The 25,943-nt window shown below is 37.8% G+C and overlaps 1 protein-coding gene across 50 annotated transcripts in view; it reads left to right on the top strand.

The window, feature by feature from the left end:
- TRDN (triadin) overlaps nucleotides 1–25,943 on the top strand; it is a 409,007-nt gene that overhangs the window by 38,514 nt on the left and 344,550 nt on the right. For all 50 annotated transcript variants that reach the window (XM_069599059.1, XM_069599060.1, XM_069599070.1 and 47 more), the window contains exon 2: nucleotides 20,822–21,031. In XM_069599059.1, the coding sequence (XP_069455160.1) occupies nucleotides 20,822–21,031 (210 nt within the window). The remainder of the gene's footprint in view (nucleotides 1–20,821; nucleotides 21,032–25,943) is intronic.

Here is a 25,943-nt window from a genome sequence, read left to right on the forward strand (position 1 = left end):
TATATTCACAGAAGAGAAAGAGGATACTGTGTGTCCCAGGAATCACAGAAATTTGGAGTTGGCCAGAAGGAAATGGCAGCCCACTCCAGTGTTCTTGCCTGGAGAATCCCAGGGACGGGGGAGCCTGGTGGGCTGCCATCTGTGGGGTCGCACAGAGTTGGACATGACTGAAGCGACTCAGCAGCAGCAGCAGCAGAGTATATAAATGGCTTCCCAGATGGCGCTAGTGGTAAAAACCCACTTGCCAATGCAGGAGACATAAGAGACACAGGTTCAGTCCCTGGGTCAGGAAGATCCTCTGGAGGAGGTCGTGGCAACCCACTCCAGTATTCTTGACCTCAGAATCCCATGGACAGAGGAACCTGGTGAGCTACAGTCCATAGGGTCACAAAGAGTCAGACACAACTGAAGTGACTTAGCATGCACTCACAGAGCATATAGATGGCAGGGCTGAGTAACGGGAGCCGGGGTTGCCTGAGACTTGGTGTGTGCAATTCTTTGTACTCATGCTTTTTGTCAGTGTTAGGGTTAGGTCTTGGTAGATGACAGAGCCTCAAGGGCAGAGGTAATGATAATATGACCTGTTGGTTTTCTGCTATCTGCTTAAAAACCCTTTTAATGCACTTAGGACTTCGCTGTTGGTCACATTCCTTCTATGGCACTTGCTGAGCACTATGGTTTTCCTTGAAGAGTATGACTTTTTCACTCTCAGCTGGTCTTGATCGTTGTAGGGATGGAAAGACAGTCCTTGACTTATTTTCAGACTGGTTGCCTTGTAGGTAGGTGAAGTGACACCCAAGAGATGCCTTAGCCGCCTCTGCTCCAGTGCCTAGCTCACTGCTCCATTCCCAGTCTCTTGCTATTGACCTGTGGCATATTCTTTGTCTTTTTTTTAAAAATATGACCTGACAAGTCCTTTCTAATTATTCTCTCCTGTCAGAAGAACCAAAGCCATCTTTAAAAGAAGATTAAAAAAATAAAATAAAATAAAAGAAGATTAAAAGAATATTTGACTGCTTTTTAGTTTCTCATTTAGGTTTATAAATCTGTTTATGGAAAGTCCACTTAGCAGCTATTCAGTCTTTCATCTTGGATCCATTGCAGAACCAGTTGATTTTGTCCCATTCACCAGTGGCTTGCTTTACAGGTCATAGAATCTGAGGCATGCATGACTATAGAAAGGGCCATGTGAAAAATAATAAAATTCTATTTCTTAAGTGTCACCTGAATAATGAGTTTTTTTTAAAAAAAACTTCTATTCATAAGGTCTATGAGAAGTACAAATGAACAGTAGAATAAATTAATAAGTGATTTCATTAAAATCTTCTGCATTATATAATCAAGACAAATTTTATAGATTATTTTCAATTTCAATTTCATGAGAATCAATTTGTAGGACACCAGGGAATGTTTCTATTCTGCTCTAAACATTTTTGTAGTACTGTGGAGGAAATGGATTCAAAAATCATCTTTTTTATGAATGAGGAATTATTGTTCTCACAGACTGTGTACCTTAGCATTGTTTCTGTATTACAGAGGCATATTTTGGGCTGGTATCATATTCTAGACTTATTTTTCTAGTTTGTTTATTTTAGGCTTCACAGTTATTAGTCCGTCTCATGACTGAACAGCTTCACTTCACTCACTTCATAATTTCTCACTGGAGAAGGTAATGGCAACCCATTCCAGTATTCTGGAGAATCCCATGGACAGAGGAGCCTGGCGGGCCATGGTCCATGGGATCGCAGAGAGTCGGACACGACTGGAATGACTAAGCACTCATGCTTGCTGGAGAATGACATTTGATCATTTGGCAACTGAGAATTCCTTAGGATTGATGGATAAACTGAAAAGCTTGTTTCTTTTTTAAATATGAAAGATACATTATCTAAATAACTAAAAAAAGTTGATTGATTTTTTGACATTTCACATTATGAATTTTAAGTTGTTTAATCCTTAACCTGAGGCTAGTATTGGGTTGCCCGAAAAGTTAGTTTGTTATTTTTTTGTTCAGTCTTGTGAAAGCCTCAAATGAACTTTTTGGCCAACCCAGTGGATTTTGTTGAGTAAATTTTCTTAGGGTCAATCAACAAATATTATAGCCAGGATTTTACTCTGCATAATTGCATTTATGCTTTAGGCATTTTATAATTATTAGAATTTTTTTTCTTTTTCTCGGATTAGTGAAAGAAGCATATATTCTTTGAAGAAACATTTTTACTGTAAATATTTTAACTTAGCCACAATTAAGCTTTTTATGGCATGTTATAATTAAATTGAACAAAGGCTATAATCTATAATAAATTTTTATCTGAAAGCGTAACACCCATAAATGTTGATTCCTTTGGCAAAATGTAAAATGTGTCATCTTTATTTGCATTAAAGTTTATGGATTAAAGGATAAGGAATATAATTATTTAACTGTTAAATATCTAGTTAAAGTGCTTCACTCAAAATGCCAGCAAATTTGGAAAACTCAGCAGTGGCCACACACTGGAAAAGGTCAGTTTTCACTCCAATCTAAAAGAAAGGCAATGCTAAAGAATATTCGAACTACCATACAATTGTACTCATTTCACATGCTAGCAAGGTAGTGCTCAAAATCCTTCAAGCTAGGCTTCAACTTAAACTAGGCTTAAAACTCAACATTCAAAAACTAAATTCATGGCCTCTGGTCCCATCCCTTCATGGCAATTAGATGGGGAAGGTGGCAGATTTTATTTTCTTGGACTCCAGAACCACTGTAGATGGTGACTGCAGCCACAAAATGAAAAGGTGCTCTTTGGAAGAAAAGTATGACAAATCTAGACAGCATACTTAAAAGCAGAGACATCACTTTGCCACCAAAGGTCTGCATAGTCAGGGCTATGGTCTTTCCAGTAGTCATGTACAGATAGGAGAGTTGGACCATAAAGAAGGCTGAGTGCCGAAGAAGTGATTCTTTTCTACTGTGGTGCCTGGAGAAGACTCTTGAGAGTCCCTTGGACAGCAAGGAGATCAAGCCACTCATTCCTAAAGGAAATCACCCCTGAATATTTACTGGAAGGACTGATGCTGAAGCTGAAGCTCCAATACTTTGGCCACCTGATGTGAAGAGCCAACTCATTGGAAAAGATGTTGATGCTGGGTAGGATTCAAAAAAAGGAGGAGAAGGGGGAAACAGAGGATGAGATGGTTGGATGGCATCACTGACTCAATGAACCTGAGTTTGAGCAAACTCTGGGAGACGGTAATGGACAGGGAAGCCTTGCTTACTGTGGTTCATGGGATCACAAAGAGTCGGACATGACTTAGTGACTGAATGGCAAAGACATTTGGTTCAAAGGATCTAGTATTTCAATTTAGTGAAAAATGAAAAATTTGGATAAGTAGTGGCCTTACTGTAATTACCTTGGGTTTTGATAGTCTATCATTTCATTAAAATATGTTGATGGCATATGTCTGCCTAACCTACTATGTTTGTGTTTAGCTGTGGATACAAATGTTTAAATACACACACATACATATATATTTTTAAAAAATTTAGCATTTCTATAACAGAGAGAAAGTAATCAAGAGCATTATTTCCAGAAGTCATTACTTGAATAATTTCAGTTACCTTTGGAAGCCAAATGCACTTTATGAATCACTGTGGCTTCTGAAGTAACTGAGTTTTATTCCAGGAAATAACACACACACACACACATACACATATCCAGAAAATCTGGCTTGTGTGGTTGTCTTTCATTTCCCTGGAGCAGAGATCTTTATTAGCCTAAAACAACATAATTATGATCAGTTTTAGGACTAGAGTATTAACAGTTATGATTTTCTTATGAAAATTGCCTTAGCAAAATTTTTTTATGATCTGATTCTTTTTACAATCTCTGGAGTCTTTTATAGGAGGCACATTTCCACAGAACTAAGATGCAGAAAAGATCTGATGCCATCTTTGAAGAACCTCCTCAAATACTGAATCAAAGGGTTTAATATTTATATTTGAATATTTAATGCATTTCCCTTTTGTTATAACATTACAAGGGAAAGTGATTTTTATGCAAGAAAAATGATCCCTAAATTGTTTCTCATTTCTCTTCTCCTCTAAGATGGAAAGAGACGTTGGATGGCAAGAATCTTGTAGAGCATAACGGTGGAGCTATGTTCCTCCAGCTAAAGCTGCTTAGTAGTTTCTAAAAACACATGCTATAGGGCAACCAAAATTTTATAAAGCTTATTTTACTGAATTTGCTATGGCTTGGTAATACTAATGCAGCTGCAATGCTTGGATAAGCTTAGTCAAATAAAGCCTATAAAAATGCTCAGTCCATAGAAATAACTGCTCAGAGTGATGTAATGTCAGAAATATTGGTCTGTCAATAGTAAAATCCTATTTGTATAAGCTTTTCAAACGATAGGTTAGGGAATTTCACTGTTCTGTATAATACTGACAGACCCAGCACACTGTGGTAACCCTGGATTAACTCTGAGGAAAGTGGCCCCTCTCTCCCAGTCCTTAACATGAATACCAAAGTCGAGTCTGTGTGTGCATGCCAAGTTGCTTCAGTTGTGTCCAAGTCTTTGTGACCCTATGGACTATAGCCTGCCAGGCCCCTCTGTCCATGGGATTCTCTAACCAAGAGTACTGGAGTGTGTTGCTGTGGCCTCTTCCAGGGGATCTTCCTGACCCAGGAATCGAAGCTGTATCTCTTACTGTCCTCCATTGGCATGTGGATTCTTTACCACTAGTACCACCTGGGAAGCCCACCCGACAGTAAATACCGAGTAGGTTCTTAGAAAATAATGGCCTAGTTTTCCATTTATTTCTTACTCCTTGAGGTGCTGAAGATATAATTTTATCTTCAGAATACACAGTAAAATGACTGCTCTTCTGCTCAATAAAAACTGAAATGTTGATAGGTATGAAGGGGCTAAAAGGAAAAAGTTAAACCATTCATCATTTTGTTTATCTCTTTGCTTTCTCACATTTTTTGTATCAGAATTTTAATTGCCTAGAGAAAAAGCCTTTATATTAGTTGCCAATGAGTGGCATCCTCCTCACATACAATTTAAGATCAATTTTTAGTCTATTTGGACAAATAATTCAGAGGATGATGTGTTAGAGAATAAGCAATACATAATACTTTGAAAACTCCGATAATGAGTAGTCTTCAGAAAAGATTCTGAAGAGTCTTTTTAACTCTTCAGCTGGTTCTCTTTAACTCCTCTGTCTCAGTTCTGTTTCATATCATGCGTGCAGCTTTATCTGCTGTTTCTAAAACCCTGTAAGTTCCTTAGAAGATTTGTATAAAGTATTGTTTGTGTTTACCTAATTTCTTGCATTTTTCAAGTATGGGCATGGATACCTTAATGTTCTTTTCAGAAATACATAAAAGAGCTTCAAGCTCATTTGGAAGTCCTTTGAAAAGCACAGGAAGCTGATTTTTTCCCTATAGAGTAGATGATTTTAAAAAATACACAGCAAATCTTCCCTCTAATAAATTTTTCAGACTGTATTTTATTCACGCAATATGTGTTTTTCTTCATGGGGTGTATGGACTCAGTTCAGAAAGATGAACGTTTGGGCTAGGTTATTCTGATTGGTTCTAAACCTATCAAATAGCTTAATGAAGATTTGGGTTCAAGTTAAAATATAATATCCTATTATAATGGTGCCCAATTTTAAGCATACTTTTTTTTCTCACAAAATTGAAGTATTTTACTTCACTCAATATTAAAAAATTCTAAACAGAAGAAATGAATAAAGAAAATGTGGTATATGTATACAGTGGGCTACTAGTCAGCCATAAAGAAGGAGGAAACAATATAATTTGTAGCAGTGTGGATGGACTTAGAGATTGTCATACTAAGTAAGTCAAACAGAAAAAGACAAATATCATATGATACCACTTATATATAGAATCTAAAGAAATAGTACAAGTGAACTTATTTACTTGGTTTCCATAGTGTAGTGGTTATTACATTCCCCGAACATGTGAAAGGTTCCCCCATTTGAAACCGGGCAGAAACAGAAGGGTATTTTTGAGAATCCCTAGTGGCTCAAATGGTAAAGAACCGGCCTGCAATGCAGGAGACCCAGGTTCAATCCCTGGGTTGGTAAGATCCCCTGGAGAAGGAAATGGCAACCCACTTCAGTATTCTTGCCTGGAGAATTCTGTGAATAGAGAAGCCTGGTGAGGAACTTATTTACAAAACAGAAATAGAGTCACAGGTGTAGAAAACACACTTGTGTTTACCGGGGTGTGGGGGCGTGGGGGAGATCAAGGAGGAGGGAGAGATAAACTGGGAGATTGGTATTGATCAATATACACTATAATATATAAAATTGATAGCTAATAGTGACCTATTGTATAGCATAGGAAATGCTTCTCAGTACTTAGTAATGACTGGTATGGAAAAAGAATCTAAGAAAGAGTGGATATATATATAGGTATAACTGATTCAGTTCACTGTACAGCAGAAACTAACTCATTTTAAAGCAGCTATACTCCAATAAAAACTTTTTTAAAAAAATCTATGTGTCTGCTTTTAATTCAGATATGGAAATAGCATTAATTCTGGAGTGATTATAGACAGTGTCAGTTTATATTACTAATAATTACAGATGCATGAAAACAGTGGTACTTCATTGTAATTTTTATTTATTTTAAAAGCCCCTGAGGTACTCAATAAAATCAGTCATATCCCTACTTAATGATTATATACTCTAAAATATCTTTATCCATATATATGCACATATGAAAACTTTATGCTATTGAATTATCACTATTTTCCAACAAATGGATACAAATTTCTTTATAAATAGAAAACACAGATTTACTTTCATTTATATTTGTGTGGTGTGTGCCTCGTTGCTTCATGTGTGTCTGACTGTTTGTGATCCTATGGTCTGTAGCCCCCCAGGCCCTTCTGTCCGTGGGATTCTCCAGGCAAGAATACTGGAGTGAGTTGTCATGTCCTCCTTCAGGGGATCTTCCCAACCCAGAGATGGAACCTGTGCCTCTTGCATCTCCTGCATTGGCAGGCAGGTTCTTTACTCCTAGTGCCACCTGGGAAGCCCTTATTTATATATAAGTATGTAAAAAATGTGGACTTCCCTCGTAGCTCAGTCAGTAAAGCGTCTGCTTGCAATGCAGGAGACCTGGGTTCAATTCCTGGGTTGGGAAGATCCTCTGGAGAAGGAAATGGCAACCCACTCCAGTATTCTCGCCTGGAGAATCCCATGGACAGAGGAGCCTGGCAGGCTATGGAGTCAAAAGAGTTAGTCACGACTTAGAGACTAAAGCAACTCCATGTCAAAAATAGGGCTTCCCTGGTGGCTCAGACGGTAAAGAACTCACCTGCGATACAGGAAACCTGAGTTCGATCCCTGGCTCAAGACAATCCTCTGGAGAAGGGATTGGCTACCTACTTCCGTATTCTTCCCTGGAGAAATCCACGGATAGAGGAGCCAGACAATAAAGAGCTGGACGTGACTGTGACTAACATTAACTATGTCAGAAATAAACCAGGTTGGTTCATGAAACAATTGCCTAAAGATTCACTCAGAGAAGTAAACGTGAAAGAAGTGTTGCATTTCTTGAAAGAACTTTGAAAGTTCTTGCGTTTCCTTAAGTTTCCTGAAAGTAGGTGATGCAGTGTGAGAAACCAATCATTTTTATATGACTGTAGTTTTAAGCAGAAGCATTCCTTGATGTCCTTATTACAGAGTACCTTCAATTGAAAAGAGTATAAATGTGCTGTGTGCTCTTTTGGGGCAGGGAGGACTGTTGCACTCTCTTAATGGAAAGAAAGTAAAAGCTATTGTGACACCGCATTGGTAGGATTCGACTCTTCTGAGGTAAAAGCAGCTGGAGATGATTAATTCTTATAGAAGAGTTGATTTCCATGAAAATTTAAGAAAAATAAAGTAAAAAACACACATTTGAGTCAACAGGTTGTGGAAAGTTAGTGATGTTGAAGCATTGAATTTCGGAATTTTTCTCAAATTGAAATAGCAGGTTCATTACTCAGTCCTTTTCTCTTTCAGTTCAGTCAGTTCAGTCGCTCAGTCGTGTCCGACTCTTTGCGACCCCATGAATTGCAGCACGCCAGGCCTCCCTGTCCATCACCAACTCCCGGAGTTCACTCAGATTCACATCCATCGAGTCCGTGATGCCATCCAGCCATCTCATCCTCTGTCATCCCCTTCTCCTCCTGCCCCCAATCCCTCCCAGCATTTAGAGTCTTTCCAATGAGTCAACTCTTCTCATGAGGTGGCAAAAGTACTGGAGTTTCAGCTTTAGCATCATTCCTTCCAAAGAAATCCCAGGGTTGATCTCCTTCAGAATGGACTGGTTGGATCTCCTTGCAGTCCAAGGGACTCTCAAGAGTCTTCTCCAACACCACAGTTCAAAAGCATCAATTCTTCGGCGCTCAGCCTTCTTCACAGTCCAACTCTCACATCTCTTTCAAGGGGTTTGTAATTCAATGACAGTGGGGCTATTTAGCAGGAAAATTTCCACGGCTAGGTAAAGCATTTCAATTATATATATTTAGCACAGGAAGAAAACATGTCAACCCGAACATAAAATACTAGAAGATTAATTTCTCAAAAGAACTAAATGTAACTCATGGATCTTATATCTATTCTATTCAAATCATATTTGCTAGGAACCAGTGTCTTAATATTTCTTTGCCTAAAATTGAATCCACAGAATCTGGGAGATTTTCTATTAATCCCATATTCAAACTTCAAACTGAGAAAATCAGATCCCCAAATGACTTATCTTCTTGCATAAGAATTTCTGGGCCCATGAAGTCAGGATAGGTTATTTTCCTAAAATGAATCTGATTGAATCTCTCAAAATCATTGCCATGAAAAAGTCACATCATGGGTCTTGTTGATTACTTTCCATCACTAAGCTATTGCACTGATATTTTGATTTGGGTTATTTGAGCATGTACTGGTAGTATGGGGCCGTGGCCACGATTTCCTTTAATTTAGTATGAAAGATATAACTCTATTAAAATAGCTTTGTCTACTAAGCTTAATTATATTAATGTTTGCTTGAGTAATTTTTAAATAATCAAACAGAAACATGCAGGCGATGGACTGAATTGTGTCCCCCACGTTCACATGTTGAAGCCCTATTTATTCTTCGGTGTGATGGTACTTGGAGACAAGGTGTTTGGAGGTAATTAGGTTTGGTTAAGTCATAGAGGTAGAGCCCTTATAATGAAATTAGTTCCCTTATACAGGGAGACATTGTGGAGCTTGCTAAGCCCTCCCTGCCATGCGAACACCCAGTGAGAAGGCCGTAATCTGCAAGCCAGCAAGAGAGTCCTCCCCAGAAACTAACCATGCTGGCACCCTGATCTAAGACTTCCAGCCTCCAAAACTGTGAGAAAATCAGTTCCTGTTGTTTAAGGCACCCAGCCTGTGGCATTTTGTGATGATCCCTAGCTGACTAGGAAACTGCACCGCCACATATTTGTAACTTGATCCTCAGCGCTTTTAGTCAGCTGCACACTTATTCTGCCTAATCTGCTTGTAGAAACCTCTCCCAGGTGTTGTACCTTTTGGAGATTTAACAACCTTAATAATGTTTTAATTGCCTCATTGGAAAGGAGTGTCTCTTCTTAATTATTGGCTGCTGCTGCTAAGTCACTTCAGTCGTGTCCGACTCTGTGCGACCCCACAGACGGCAGCCCACCAGGCTCCGCCATCCCTGGGATTCTCCAGGCAAGAACACTGGAGTGGGTTGCCATGTCCTTCTCCAGTGCAGGAAAGTGAAAAGTGAAAGTGAAGTCGCTCAGTCATGTCCGACTCTTCTCAACCCCATGGACTGCAGCCTACCAGTGCATCCTCCAACCATGGGATTTTCCAGGCAAGAGCACTGGAGTGGGTTTATTTAGTAAATAAAAGCTGTTTTAGTCAAGGAGATTGAACGTCTTTTTCTCTGCCCCACTCATGTTTCCTCCTCTGTGGAAGCTTTAATTAATTATTTTGACCAACTAAACTTTCCACTTCTTTTGAAATGCACGCTGAACAATTTTTTTAACATTAATTTTTAAAAATTCTGTACAGTTTTAATTCTATACAATTTTACTTTCCATTTACAGTCCTCACAAAATATTGGCTATTTTTCTTGTGTTGCGCAAAACAACTTGGAGCCTGTCTTACACCCAGTAATCTGTGCTTCCCGCTCCTTCATCTCCTCTCCCCTCTCCCCACTAGTAACCACTAGTTTGTTCTCCATATGTTTAAATCTTCTTTTATGTTATAGTCACTAGTTTGTTGTATTTTTTGATTTTATGTATAAGTGACATCATATAGTATTTCTCTTTCTCTGTGTGAATTATTTCACTTAGAATAATACTCAAGTCCACCTATGTGGCTGCATATGGCAAAATTTCTGAATAGACGTGCTTTTACTTCTGTCAGTAAACATATATTTTAATTCAACATTGTCTCATGTCATAAAAATATATTTTGGTTTATATTTATTTCTGGATCGAAATTGTCGGAAATAAAAGCCACTGGCAGGAAGCAAGGCTTTAATGATGGTCTTGCAAGATCCGGTGTCTGGTGAGCAGGCACAACCAGTGTCATCACAAGCAATTTTGTCTCCTAGTGTGGAATTTCCTCCCCCAGCTCCTCACTGGCTGAGTACTGTGGGGTGAACAGTCTTCCTGGATGTTGCCTAAGTTTATTCCCTCCCTCCTGCTGGGCGGGCCCCTCCCTGACACCTTGTTTCCTCCTTTCCTGTGCACCTATCCCATTCTTATGTTTTGCATTCATCAGTAGAATGAGTCTGCATGAAACCCTATTCCTGTTCTTCTGTTTTGAACCCACCAATAGAATGAGTCTGCATGAAAATCCTAGGCATCCCACCCTCCCTTTGTTTGCCCAGACTTTCTAGTTTTGTAATCCTTACAAACACTACATACATAAGTAAGCTGTTAGGCAAGTTTGGCTGGTAGTAATTTTTCCGCTCAAAGCCAAAAGTCCTTGAAAATGAACCACTTTAAGTTTTTTTATTTCTTACAAATTCGCTGCATCCTGCAGATCCTTCTATCTGTAGAAATAGATGCTATTTATTATGACAGTTTCTTTAGTTGATTTTCTTTAGCAAAACTTATGAGTTTTTTCACATTAAATAAGTATTTATTGGGGCCACACTGTGTAAAGTAAGTGCTATGCTAAAGTCTATGAGAGGATAAATGACTTGCTTCCAACCTGGAACTTTGTTGAAAACAAAAGAAAAACTATAGAAGAGTTGGGATAATTTCATCCATGTATTGTGTTAAGAAAATGTTATAGAATCATAAATAAGAACAGTAGTGTTCATTTAATAAGATCAGGGGAATATCATTATGGAGTTGAGATTTGAGGCAATTCTTGAAAGAGAATTTGGCTTTCAAGAGTGGAATTTCAGCAGAATTGAAAGAGACACGTGTACCCAATGTTTGTTGCAGCACTGTTTACAATAACTAGGACATGGGAGCAATCTAGATGTCCATCAGCAGACAAATGGATAAGAAAGCTGTGATACATATACACAATGGAATATTAGTCAGTTATTAAAAGGAATGAATTTGAATCAGTTCTGATGAGGTGGATGAAACTGGAGCCTATTAGACAGAGTGAAGTAAGTCAGAAAGAGAAACACCAATACAGTATACTAACTCATAATACGGAATTTAGAAAGATGGTAACAAAGACCCTATACGCAAGATAGCAAAAGAGACACAGATGTAAAGAACAGTCTTTTGCACTCTGTGGGATAAGGCAAGGATGGGGTGATTTGAGAGTATAGCAGTGAAACATGTATGTTACCATATGTGAAATAGATGACAATGCAAGTTGGGTGCATGAAGCAGAGCACTCAAAACCGGTGCTCTCAGACAACCCAGAGGGAGAGGTGGGAAGGAGGGTGGGAGACGGGTTCAGAATGGGGGCACACCTGCACCCAGAGCCAATTCATGTTGATTTATGGCAAAAACTGCCTCATATTATAAAGTAATTAGCCTCCAATTAAAATAATTTAAAAGAAAAAGAGTGGAGTTTCTATTAAAAAAAAAAAAGAAATAAAAAAGGAATTCACCAGAAATCCTTACCCACTTTAGATTGGTGAAACAATGTATTTTAAGTTCAATACATTTTCAGAAAGTGAATTCTAGTTATGCACTTATCATTGCTTTTCACCTTTAAATTCAATTTGCTATTTGTCAGAAAACAAGTTTTCTGAATGGAGAGGAACTGCTGTGTCGAAAAAGAAAAGTTCAAAAGGTATGGGAAAAGTAGGCTTACTGGCACCAATGCAAGAAGAGACATCTGTTACCTGGCAGTAAAGAGTACTGGGAGGTGAGCTAGCACGTCACAGCGAGAGGTCCCTGCCCACGGAGGGAGATCCTGCCTCTCACCCAGAGCACAAGGGAGTTCCTCCTAGAAGGAGCACTTTCATATTAAAATTTGACCTTAACCAGAACACCTCATTTCATTTAGGACCATAATAGCACAACCACTTAAAATGTGAGAGTGAGATTTGAGGTTTTCTTTCAGAAATGATTTAATTAAAAAAAGAAAAGCTAGATATTTTTAATCATTCTGACTGACCATCACTTCTTATGACAAACAAATGAAGGAAAATAATTATTTACATTCCTAGCAGAAGCAAAACCATCAATCAGAATTCCTGATGGCTGGTAATGTGGACTCAGCCAAATTAAAAGAGTTCATATATTCTCATATAATCGGAAAGTCCAGCGATCAGTCTGGCCCTAAACACAGCTGGCACCATGAACCCAAACAGTGGTGTCTGGACTCTGCCTGTTTCCATCTAGCAGCAGGTTCTTTAACTGGTGGGCTAGAGAGCCACTGGCAGATCCTACCAGCTTCGCAACCCCCGCAGAAAGAGTGTCCTCCAACAGTTTCATGAAAAGTGAGGTTTCTGATTGCACCATCCCTTCACAGTCCTGGGCAAATGATGGCCAGGCTTGTCTTAAAGGCCCATTGCTATGACTGAGGGAGGGTTCATTTTCTAATCTCAGCCCTGGAAAAAGAAATTCACTTGCGGGAAGAGTAGAGTCAATGGGTAGGTAGGAAGGGGTGCTAGATAACATAAAATAGATGTGTCTGTCTCTCCATCTCCCAGGTAACTTAGGTAGCCAAATCATCCTCTGAAATATTATAATAATCACATGCCCCAGATCTGGGGGAAAAGATGGCAATTTACCTTTCATTGAAATTGGCAGGGGGTCAGTTTCTGATTTAAGACAAAAGCAGTTTGTCTTAAAGAAAGAATATATAGTTTCTTTTAAAGTGCTTAGAATCTAGATTTTTCTAAAACTTATGTTAAATACTACTCATGGTTTACTGATATTACACACATATGTATATCAATTAGAATATCTAGGATTATTTTGATAAAGATTGTTTTTGTGAATTGTCATGATTTATCTTGCCCTCAAAATCCATTTTCATTCACTTTATGTATACAAGAAGAAGCATGATTTAATTGTACAAGATTTCTTCATATGATACATAGACATTTTTATTATAGTATAGTTGATTTATTAATACAATTTTGTGTTAATTTCAGGTGTACAGCAAAGTGATTCAGTTATGCATATACATATATTATTTCTTTTTTAGATTATTTTCTCACATAGGTCATCACAAAATATTGAGTGGAGTACCCAGTGCTATATAATAGGCTCTTATTGGTTATCCATTTTATATATATAGTATGGGTGTTTATCCCAAGCTTCTGATTTTCACTCCCTGCCACATTTCCCCTTTGATAACCATGTTTGTTATCAATATAGGATTTATACATATAGACATTCTTCAAACACTAGGATTAATAAAATATACAAGTTAAAAAATGTATAAATCTTCACTCTTCAACTGTATTTGCTTAAGGATCTTTTCAATAGAGTTTCCCCCAAATTGTTACTTATGTGCATGTTTTCTGAAACACTTAAAAATATAGTAAAGGTCATTCTTGTAATTGGGAATTACATTCTTAATGTAATTTTGAAATAACATTTTTTTTCTTGGATAGTATATACTCCCCCTCTCTTCTTTGCTCTCTAATTTTTGGAGAAAAAATTTAGTGTTAGAATTTTCCATAAACTGCCTCTTTAAATGTGAATTCATAATTAATGTTTTTATGAATTGGATATACAATACTTTATTTATACCACTGTAGAGTATAGGTGTCTTTCTTGAGCATCCTGGAAGAGCGTGCATTGCTCTTGTCTCAGAGGAGTAATAATGGTCAAGTGTGCCTGGCGGTTTCCTCATCTGATTAACAAGGCATGAGGAGGTTAAGTGAGTTCTTTCATAAGGCTTGTGATTTATTCTACAGTGCATAACCTGTCTGTGAAGCTGGGCTTTGGAACCACTACATAGACAGCCCCTAACTTTATTTTATAGAGCAGAGTCTCTAGGCCCTCCAGCCAGAGCCCCACTTCTTTTGAAGCTGATTCTGGCTATCTGGCAATCAAAGTAATTTGTATGAAATCAAAAGGAAGGGAATGAAAAAGCAGTCATGGAAAATGCTGTCATATACCCTCTCTGCTCTGCTTCAATTGTGAGACACCGACTTTCAAGAAGCATCACCTGTGTCAAATTACTCAGTAATATTTACCTCTCATTTTTTTCTGCCATATCAATAACTAGCTCTTGTCATCTTCAAAGTGCTTCTCAAACGTTAAATAATCTCAGATTACACACTCTGTTCTTTGCATTTATCTTGACCAGCTGTCAGAGAAGGCGATTTATTTCCGCTCAATTTTATTCCTCTTGACTGTGCGTGTGTGTGGCATCTGTAAATAAATGTGAACGGAAATTGAAAGGTACAAGCAAGTGTGTTTCCATAACAAAGTGAAGTGAAGTGAATTCACTTAGTCGTGTCCAACTCTTTGCGACCTCATGGACTGTAGCCCACCAGGCTCCTCCCTCCATGGGATTCTCCAGTCAAGAGTACTGGAGTAGGTTGCCATTTCCTTCTCCAGGGGATCTTCCCGACCCAGGGATCGAACCAGGGTCTCCTGCATTCCAGGCAGATGCTTTAACCTCTGAGCCAGTTCCATAACAAAGGCAACACATAATTTTCCTTAAACAAAATAACCTTCAGATTACTTTCAAATTGCTTATGGTTTTGTTGTTGGATACTCAGAGTATGTTTTCATCACTTTTTAATCTTAATTCTTAAGTAGAATTTTTGAAGATGTGAAGACGAAAGAAATCAAAAAGATTTTAAAAATTGCTTAGTGTTAAATTTATTTTGTATTTCTTTAAAATATCGTACCATATTAGGCAGGACTGTTGGTGAAATAAAATTTAGAATATACATTAAAAGCAGTTCTTTAAGCAATTAAAAGTAATATTTTAACTCTAAACTTGCATTACTTCCTGAATTTATAGTTTCTCATTTTTTTCTGATAAAAAAGGAAAAAATATATAAATTCTTACTATATTAAAATTTTCTCTTTTAAAAATGTGACCGGAGTTCAACTAATTTTGTATCAAATTTCAGTGAGTTTAGTCATTCAGTTTCAAGATACCAAGCAGCTGTGTACTACATTGTCTACAGAAATACTCTCTAATACACAGTTCACTGAAGTGAATCTGAAGAGCAAAAGCAATTCTTCCCATGTTCTCTATACCGTTGTAGTAGAAAGCCTTCCGAGGTTAAAAATCAGGAGATTAGCAACATATCAGCTTTCAGGTGGGCCTCTTCTAAACACTTACAATTCACTTATTCTCCTGCAAATCATTATTCCAAAGATTTGATTCACTTGTAGCCCCACTTGAGTCTTAAATCGCATTTCAAAGCACTTCTATCATTCATCCATTTTCAGAACTGCCATTTAGAAGTGATGGGAATTTGGCACCAAAATCAATGAGAGGATATGATATGAGCTCTTTCCAATTTTTTCTTCTTCGAACACTGTCTCAATACAGTCTGTGAAATCTGTTTTTTAAAGTTATTTTTCCATCTTGGTATCATTTCAACTAAATTGAGTTCTTGAGCTTGAGATATGTATTCACATAGTTTTTTAGAGAAGGAAATTCACTGTTACTATTGTTAATTTATAACTAAAGTTGTTTTACAATTTTAACTTAATGTTTTTACCACTGATGTTTCTCATCAGCTTTTTACTCTCAAAAATGTATGCCTAGACTTACCACTGTCATCTCAAAATAGTTGCACTAGTTATGTCTGATTGCTATTGTTATTTAGTCGCTAGATCATGTTCCACTATTTGTGACTATGGACTGTATCCCACCAGGCTCCTCTGCCCATGGGATTTCCCAGGCAAGAATCCTGGATTGCCCTTTCTTTCTCCAGGTGTTTGTTATTAATACCTGCTAATATATGTATACACTTAAATGTGTTTGATTGTCTTTCCCCTAGTCAGTCTAGATTTTATGTCATTATTTTATTTTTTTAATATATAGGGGAGGTAATTACCATTTTATTGGTAAAGAAACAAAGGGGTAAAACTTTATTAACTAGAAAACTTAATTTTGCATGTGTTATTTTCATTTCTTCTGTCAATTAATTGTCTTATGAATGGATTTATACTTTAAGTATCTGGTGTACACATCTGTTTGAGGGTTCAAACATTATTTTTGTACTTTTAAAGAATTCAGTTCAGTTCAGTTCAGTTCACTTCAGTTCAATTACTCAGTCATGTCCGACTCGGCGACCCCATGAATCGCAGCACGCCAGGCCTCCCTGTTCATCACCATCTCCCGGAGTTCACTCAGACTCAGGTCCATTGAGTCGTGATGCCATCCAGCCATCTCATCCTCGGTCGTCCCCTTCTCCTCCTGCCCCCAATCCCTCCCAGCATCAGAGTCTTTTCCAATGAGTCAACTCTTCTCATGAGGTGGCCAAAGTACTGGAGCTTCAGCTTTAGCATCATTCCTTCCAAAGAAATCCCAGGGTTGATCTCCTTCAGAATGGACTGGTTGGATCTCCTTGCAGTCCAAGGGACTGTCAAGAGTCTTTTCCAACACCACAGTTCAGAATCATCAATTCTTTGGTGCTCAGCCTTCATCACAGTCCAACTCTCACATCCATACATGACCACAGGAAAAACCATAGCCTTGACTAGACGGACCTTAGTCGGCAAAGTAATGTCTCTGCTTTTGAATATGCTATCTAGGTTGGTCATAACTTTTCTTCCAAGGAGTAAGCGTCTTTTAATTTCATGGCTGCAGTCACCATCTGCAGTGATTTTGGAGCCCAAAAAAATAAAGTCTGACACTGTTTCTACTGTTTTCCCATCTATTTGCCATGAAGTGATGGGACCAGATGCCATGATCTTTGTTTTCTGAATGTTGAGCTTTAAGCCAACTCTTTTGCTCTCCTCTTTCACTTTCATCAAGAGGATTTTTAGTTCCTCTTCACTTTCTGCCATAAGGGTGGTGTCATCTGCATATCTGAGGTTATTGATATTTCTCCCAGCAATCTTGATTCCAGCTTGTGTTTCTTCCAGTCCAGCGTTTCCCATGATGGACTCTGCGTATAAGTTAAATAAGCAGGGTGACAATATACAGCCTTGACGTACTCCTTTTCCTATTTGGAACTGTTGTTCCATGTCCAGTTCTAACTGTTGCCTCCTGGCCTGCATACAGATTTCTCAAGAGGCAGATTAGGTGGTCTGGTATTCCCATCTCTTTCAGAGTTTTCCAGAGTTGATTGTGATCCACACAGTCAAAGGCTTTGGCATAGTCAAGAAAGCAGAAATAGATGTTTTTCTGGAACTCTCTTGCTTTTTCCATGATCCAGCGGATGTTGGCAATTTGATCTCTGGTTCCTGTGCCTTTTCTAAAACCAGCTTGAACATCAGGGATTTCACAGTTCACATATTGCTGAAGCCTGCTTGGAGAATTTTGAGCATTACTTTACTAGCATGTGAGATGAGTGCAATTAGTACTATAACAAAAGTAACTATTTTTATTGATCATCTCTCTTAATTTTGTTAATGGGGTAAACAGCATCCATTAATATGAATCAGTTAAAGTATGTGTTCCTCTTTTCCTATATTACAAAAAATATATTGATTAGAAAAGACAGTGAGGGAATTATAACACTCTTTTTTCTAGTTTGTTGAAAATGTCTTAGCCTAATATAGACGCTTATGAAGTGGAAATAAATGTCTGCATTTATTTAGGAATTAGGCCCTCAACCTTTGTTTGCAAGGTTAATCTTGCACTTCTAGGCCTTCCTTTTAATGGCAGTAGTGGTTATAATCCTAGCTGTGGAAATGGTGGTCAATGTAATGATGATAATAATGAAGATTATTCTAAGAGTAATTCCATTTAGGTGAAATTTATTTTGTGAAAAATGTCAAAAAAGTTTCTGGTTAGGAATGGAAAAAAAAAGTTTAAAAAAATTTTAATGTCAAAGAAGTTTGAAAATTTGCTTTTTAAAAAAGAAATTGGGAATATAATTTAGAGATAAAATTGAAAATATTTTCTTATATATATTAAAATATTATTAATCAAAATTTTCACTTTCCTGATATGTAATTCTTTAATTTTTGCAGACAATGTAGCTCATATTTAAAGTATATGAAATATGTTGTTAAGCTGTGATGGTGGCAAAAATATTTGGATTGTTAGTATTTTTTCTCCTTAGTACTTAGGCATTTACTTCACATCTGTATAATTTCTGGTTGGTCTTCAATTGTTTTCAAATAAAACATGATGTATTTATTTCAAATTATCTCTAAGTTTCCTCTTGAGATAACTTTCTATGAGTAAAGGTTATCAATATAATCATATATGCCTGCTCTCCACTGAGGGGCAACTTTCTGGGCATGCAAAGGCAGCAACTTTATAGGAGAAACATGAGTTGCAAAATTTTTAAATGTTTATACATAAAAGTATCATTAAAAAGAAAAGGTAAACAGTTGAAGGAAAAAAATTGCAACATAAGTTTAAAGCAATACTATCCTGTAAGTGTGCATTTGTTTATAAACATGCATGTATACATGCATGCATGCACATGCGTATATGTATATGTACATTTATTGTTGCTTTAATCAGGAAATCGTGTCCCATTCTTTTGCAACCCCGTGGGCTAACGCCAGTCAGGCTCCTCTGTCCATCGGACTGTCCAGGCAAGAATACTAGAGGGAGTTGGCATGCTCTCCTCCATATATGTATATGTACCTTTATTGTTGCTTTAATCATGAAATTGTGTCCCATTCTTTTGCAACCCCGTGGGCTAACGCCAGTCAGGCTCCTCTGTCCATCGGACTGTCCAGGCAAGAATACTAGAGGGAGTTGGCATGCTCTCCTCCAGGGGATCTTCCTGACCCAGGGGTTGAACCTATGTCTCCTGCATTGGATTATTTACCACTGAGTCACCAGGGAAACCTATATATGTACATATATGTATATATTAAACAAAATACTTACATATACATTATATATATGTACATATGAACACAATTAAATAAACCACCAAAAGGAGCTTCCTAGAAAAATGAACAGAAAGCTTCACAAGATAAGAAATATAAATGAAGAATAAACATACAAAAAGCTTATCTCTAATAATCAAAGAATTGCCAATTAAGCTGAATTATCCTACTATGTGATAACACATATTTTGAACACTGGTAATACCCAGAGTTGTCAAGGATAAGGAAACAGACTGCCTGCATATACAAATTTCTAAAATAGACTTTCAAATATGCATATATTCTCAAAAGATATAAAAGTAGTTATTCTATTTGCCCAGAAATTCTATGTTTAGAAAATTCTTCTAATCGAAAAATCATTAATAAGTGCTGAGAAAACTTCTGCCATGTTCCAGGGTAGAGTGCTGTTTGACTAAATTATGCATAGCCACGGAATGACATGCCATGTAGCCACTTAAGTGGTGTTTTATGGAATACATACAGCAAGAAAACATGTTTATTGTATATCACCTAGTAAAAAAAAATAACAGAGAGTATGATGATGACTTGTCAGGAGCAAATAAAATCACATTTATTTGCATATGCCGAAAAGTAGGTGTAATTAGAACAATAGGTGTAGGTGTAATTAGAGCAGTTGTTTTGAGGTACTGAGAACACAAATAAATCAACTATTACTTAATAAAGCTTCCAAATAATTATCTATTTATTTATTTTGCTATTTTTTATATTTTTGAATTTTCAGTCATAAATGTGTAGACTTTTAAAAGCAAGTATAAAAAGTTTTTGTTATAATAAGATTTTTCCAACATTAATCTCTTAGATCTTCTGTGCCCCTTTCACAAATAAAAATGAATGACATCAATAGAGGTCAATTACGCTGTTAAACCAGGATATCCAAAAGGAATTTCATCCATTTGGACTATTTTATCCCTGATTTTGTTTCTCTCCCAGAGGAGATATTTTGCTTGCATTTAGACCTGACATATGAACCTAAATAAATGAAAAAGGTATTAAAAAGCAACTTGACCAAAAAAGCCATTGCCCTTGATGGTAGTGGATAAAGGCGGTGGTAAGGGAGATGTGAAAGTGATTGAAGGGGATGACAGAGTTTGCGGCCTGGATGGCAGTATTTATGGAGCTTAGGAGACTAGGAATGCCGCTTATGAGGGCCTGTGGGTGTCAGAGTGCAGGGTAAATGCTGAGGAGGGAAAAATGTGGTAATGGACAGGGAGTTTGGCCCTCCCACTAGGGAGGTGTACTCTGCCATAGAGAGTGCGGTAAAAGAGCTATATGTACTTATATAAGTCTGTGTTTTGTGAGGGTTTTTTTGTCATCAATATTTGATGTGAAGTTCTAAACTGTAATTCTCTTTTCGCAAATGTTTGATTAGGAAATGCATCTACAACCACCACTGTGATAGACAGCAAGAATGGATCTGTGCCCAAGTCCCCTGGAAAAGTGCTGAAGAGGACAGTCACCGAGGATATAGTGACGACGTTCAGCTCCCCAGCAGCCTGGCTTCTGGTCATCGCCCTCATCATCACATGGTCAGCTGTGGCCGTTGTTATGTTTGACTTAGTGGATTACAAAAACTTATCAGGTAAGGTCCATGAAGTTCGGCTCTTACACGAAAAGAAGCAGTGTTTTCTCCAGCTCTAGCTTTGTTTCTCTTTGCCCCACAAATAAAGCATCCTCCTACAAACATGCTTGAAGGCCACTGAGGGCTAGTTCCCATCTTCACCTTTCCTTCTTTCCTTCTGTTTTCCTTATAGATTTCAAATGCAGCCTTATTTGAAGAGCTGATCAAAAGCTGAATGCTATAGTCCCATGAGGATAATGATCCCGAAGCATGGTGGTGGTGGATATTTGGTTTGGGAATAGGGATTTTATCAACCAATAATAAAGGATAATTTGTAGATCTTAGACTTCGTTAGTACTCCTTTATAAAGAAGTAAAGAGTAAGGGGTAACATAAAACTAAACCAAACCAAATAAAGCACTTTTGGATAAATGGAAAATTGTATAAGTCCCCTCACCATCTGGTCCCAAGCTTCCTTCCCAGATATTCTCTTTGCTCCTCCCATTTCATGCATACCCAGTCACTCAGTCATGTAAGACTCACTGTGACCCCATGGACAAGCAGAAGCAGTGGAGCGGGTTGTGCCTTCCTCCTGGGGATCTTCCCAACCAGGGACTGCACCCACATCTCCTATGTCTCCTGCATTGGCAGGTGAATTCTTTACCAGTGAGCCACCTGAGAAGCCCTTGCTCCTCCCACTGAGACGCCCTATTTTGAGTTTTCTAATTATTTGTAATTAGATACTATGACCAGCCATGTGTTTTTATAATTTGAAGTGAAATAGGTATAGCATAGAGCTTCCCAGGTGGTGCTAATAGTAAAGAGACCACCTGCCAATGTAGGAGACATGGGTTCAATCCCTGGGTTGGGAAGATCCTCTGGAGGAGTACATGGCAACCTACTCTAGTATTCTCGCCTGGAGAATCCCATGGATAGAGGCACCTGGCTGGCAGTAGTCACAGGATCTCATAGAGTCAGACACGATTAAAGTGACCTAGCACATACACACGCAGGAAGATCACAAGTAATGAAATCTAGATTTTCACTGTGGCCTGTTCAGTGTTTGAGTATGTTGTTCATCTCTTTGTTCAAGATCTTTTTGTATTTTTTAAATTATATTTGTTTATTTTCACATCTGCCATGCTCTACTGACTAAGTTCCTTGAGGGAAGGAATCAGTCAGGTTCTCTATAAGTGTTAAATAAATAGATGAATGAGTTTATGCTTATGCCTTTGTCTCATAAGTAAAAACATTTCATCAACCTCTTGATGTGCTCATTCGTATTTTCACTGAGCACCCCCCAATCCACCTGTTCTTTCTTTAGTAGGAGTGGATTCAGTAGAGCACAGAAACTGTTACGTTGCCTTCTATACAGTAAGAGATCCTCTATTTCTTATTATGGTATTTTGCTTATTCAACAGTTATCATCATCAAGTATCTACTATATGTGCCAAGAAATGACTAAGTTAAAAGAAATGCTAGTAGGAGTAAGGGGAAGTCGTAAAAATGTATGCTTGGGTTTATTGACATGGAGGTGTGACTGAGTTGACTCTGCCCCCAGAGCATTGTAGCTGGGCTAAAGTGAGTATGAGCATCATACAACAGAGAGACAAATCCCATGATGCCAGCCAGAGCAAAAGGGCTGTTTATGGAGAGCCATAAGCATCTGCTTTAAATAGGCAGTTGTTTCGATACTGTGTGTGTAAGGCAGCCTCTTAAAAGAATATACTGTTAAAAATGTGAATAATATAAAATATGACCTAGAATTTTAAGTGAAAATCAGTTGGTTACATTCCTCTAGGAGATTTCATTTCCCTTGAGCCTAGTTGGCTGTGATATTTCGTCCGTTCTTTTTTAGACTTTCATTCATTCAAATTTGAGAACCAAATTGTAGCTCAGTCGGTAAAGAATTTGCCTGCAGTGCAGGAGACCCAGGTTCGGTCCCTGGGTTGGGAAGATCCCCTGGAGAAGGAAATGGCAACCCACTCCAGTACCCTTGCCTGGAAAATCTCATGGACAGAGGAACCTGGTGGGCTGCAGTCCATGGGGTCACAAAGAGTCGGGCATGACTGAGCGACTAACACACACACATGGTCATAAAATATAGTTCTTCAGTTTTTATGGTAGATGTATTTTAGAATTGCATGTAAATCTAATATTCGTAAAGTTACTATTTTAATAAGTGTACTAAAGAAATTACTGTTGAATTTGTCTGTAATTATTTGATAAAATGAGCAGCTACATACAATTAGACTTTCAGGTTAGAGTATTTGAATGCAAGACACACTTATAGTCCACAGAAGAGCTTCCTTGGACTACTGTAATGGGAAACTATGGATAATGCCTCTGTTACTGGTATTTCATTTGATTGGCAAAAAATAACCTCTGTATTCCTACTACTTCATTTCTTCTTTCAAGAAGTGCTTATTAAGTACATCTTCTTTGCGAAGACTCTTCCTCCACCTCTCTATATTTATTATTGACCTAGCCATCTCTCCATTCCCTGCAAAAAGAAACCTGCAAGTCATCCTTTAAATCTGCTGGGCACCTGATCAATTACCATGCTGTATGCCAGCCAGCCTTCTTGCCCCTCATAAATTGGCTTCCTCCTCGCATGACCGCAGTCTCCATCACTGCACTTTAGACCTTGACTGTCTTTCAAGGGTGCTAGTATACTTTCTTCTTGCCGGCCTCATCCAGTCTCTCCCTTTTAACATTGCCCTTGAGGTATCTTCATAAAACATAAATTTCATCACGTATTTTTGCCAAGTGCAGCTTCCCTGGCATGAAATTCAAGTCCTTGGCTTGGCCTTTATTTTCATCTTGTGATTCCGCTCATGTGCCCCATTTTACCTCCCACTGCTCTCACCTGTTTCTTTCCCTAGGAAAACATACACTCTCACTCCTCCCCGCCTCTGCTCATGTTGTTCTTTCCCCATTCCGTGATCCAGTATAGCAGAAAGTGTACCAAAGAGGCTAAGAATGTTTGCTCTGGTACTGGATTTCCTCGCTACTATTAATAAATCCAGATCTTGGAACTTTCTAGCTGTTGTGAGAAAAGTTGCTTGGAATTTCTTTGCTTCCGTTTCATCATTTAAATAGTGGGGATAATATTAGTACCCGTGCAATAAGATTATTAAGGAAATCATATAAATGAATTTATTTGTGGAGTGTTTAGAATAGAACCTGGTTTATCACAAAGTACTGTTTACATTTTAATATCACTAGTAAGAGACTCATTCCCCTTTTCTTGAAGCATGGATTCATCCCATTTTTGCTAAACATTTCCAGATTTCCTAGGAAAAACTTGCTGTGCTCTGCTTTCCTTTTCTTAGTCCCTTAGGGGCACCAGTATTATCAGCAGCTATCACATTGTATTATTAGTATCTGTTTACTTGTCCATCTTATTCAGAAACAAACTTATTCAAGGAAGAAACTCTCTTATTCATCTCTGTACATGAGTGTCTGTTATGTAGCATATGTTTTGGTGTATATTGCTTAAAGGAATGAATAATGCTAATATTTTGATTTTGAAATAATTCCATAATTATGAAGAAACAAATATTTATCATAAAAATTTTATTTTATCCAGCTTCTGAGCAACTTAAAAAATTAATAAGTCATTTAATTTTTAAGTAGTTTTAATTTAACAAAATTATGTGTGTGTTAGTCACTCCGTCGTATCGTACTCTTCGCCACCCCACGGACTATAGCCCACCAGGCTCCTCTGTCCGTGGAATTTTCTAGGCAAGAATACTGGAATGGGTTGCCATTTTCTTCTTCTTCAAATTTTGGGACTTCCCTATAGCTCAGATTGTAAAGAATCTGCCTGCAATGCAGGAGACCTGGGTTCAATCCCTGGGTTGGGAAGATACCCTGGAGAAGAAAATGGCAACCCATTCTAGTATTCTTGCCTGGAGAACCCACGGACAGAGGAGACTAGTGGGCTACAAATTTAACAAAATTAGAATAAGGAAATTAAATATGTTTATAAGATGAAATGATACTTGTCATATTTTGTAATAGTCATCTACGGCTGCATAGTTAACTATCTTAAAAGTTTAACTATCTTAAAAATATCTCTGTACACAGTTTCTGTGGGTCAGGAATTTGGAGATGGCTTAGGTGGGTGGTTCTGGTATAGGGTATATCTTGAGGTTGCCATGGAAACACCGGCTGGGGGTGCAGACATCTGAAAATTTTTCTGGGGTTGTGGAGTCATTGGCAAGATGTCTCACTCACTTGGCTGCCAATTAAATGCTGGTCTGTCCTCAGAGCATGGCACCTGGTGTCTCTAGACTGAGTGATCCAAGAAAGAGCAAGGCAGAAGTCATAATGCCCTTTATAACCGACACTTGCAAATCACACACTGCCGCACAGTTCGTCCTTACTCAGTGTTGGAAGAGACGGCACAGTGGTATGAGTGCCCACAGGCAAAAATCACTGGGCCGATGTGGTGGTTGGCTACCACATACTGTATTGTCAGAAAGTTATATTGCCAAGTTATGAATCTTAGGATATGAAGAAGGAGCATTCAGTTCTCTTACTTGACAAAGAGAGACAGGTGCAAAGAGAAAGATGGTGTATTGGAATGACTGGTATCATGTGGCCATATCTAGGAAAATAAATATTCTCTAATGGATTTGAAATCTTAAAAATCTCAAAACTAAAATTCTCAATGAGATATATATATATATATATATATATATATATATACATAATTCTTCAAATAAGAAATTCAAATACTTTTTGCTAATTAAAATTTGAATAATTAATTTCTAGAACCAAAAGAGTATTAGTTCAAGGACATTGTATAATTACAGCATAAAATTCTAACTCATATTAACCACTGGTTGGGTAGCATACATACACTTATGTTAAAATTCTGATTTCTTTTCTCCATTTATTATGTTTTTAATCTCCCTTTGTAATGT

This window comes from Ovis canadensis, chromosome 8 (genome assembly GCF_042477335.2).
Source record: "Ovis canadensis isolate MfBH-ARS-UI-01 breed Bighorn chromosome 8, ARS-UI_OviCan_v2, whole genome shotgun sequence".
In the NCBI taxonomy this organism is placed as follows: domain Eukaryota; kingdom Metazoa; phylum Chordata; class Mammalia; order Artiodactyla; family Bovidae; genus Ovis; species Ovis canadensis.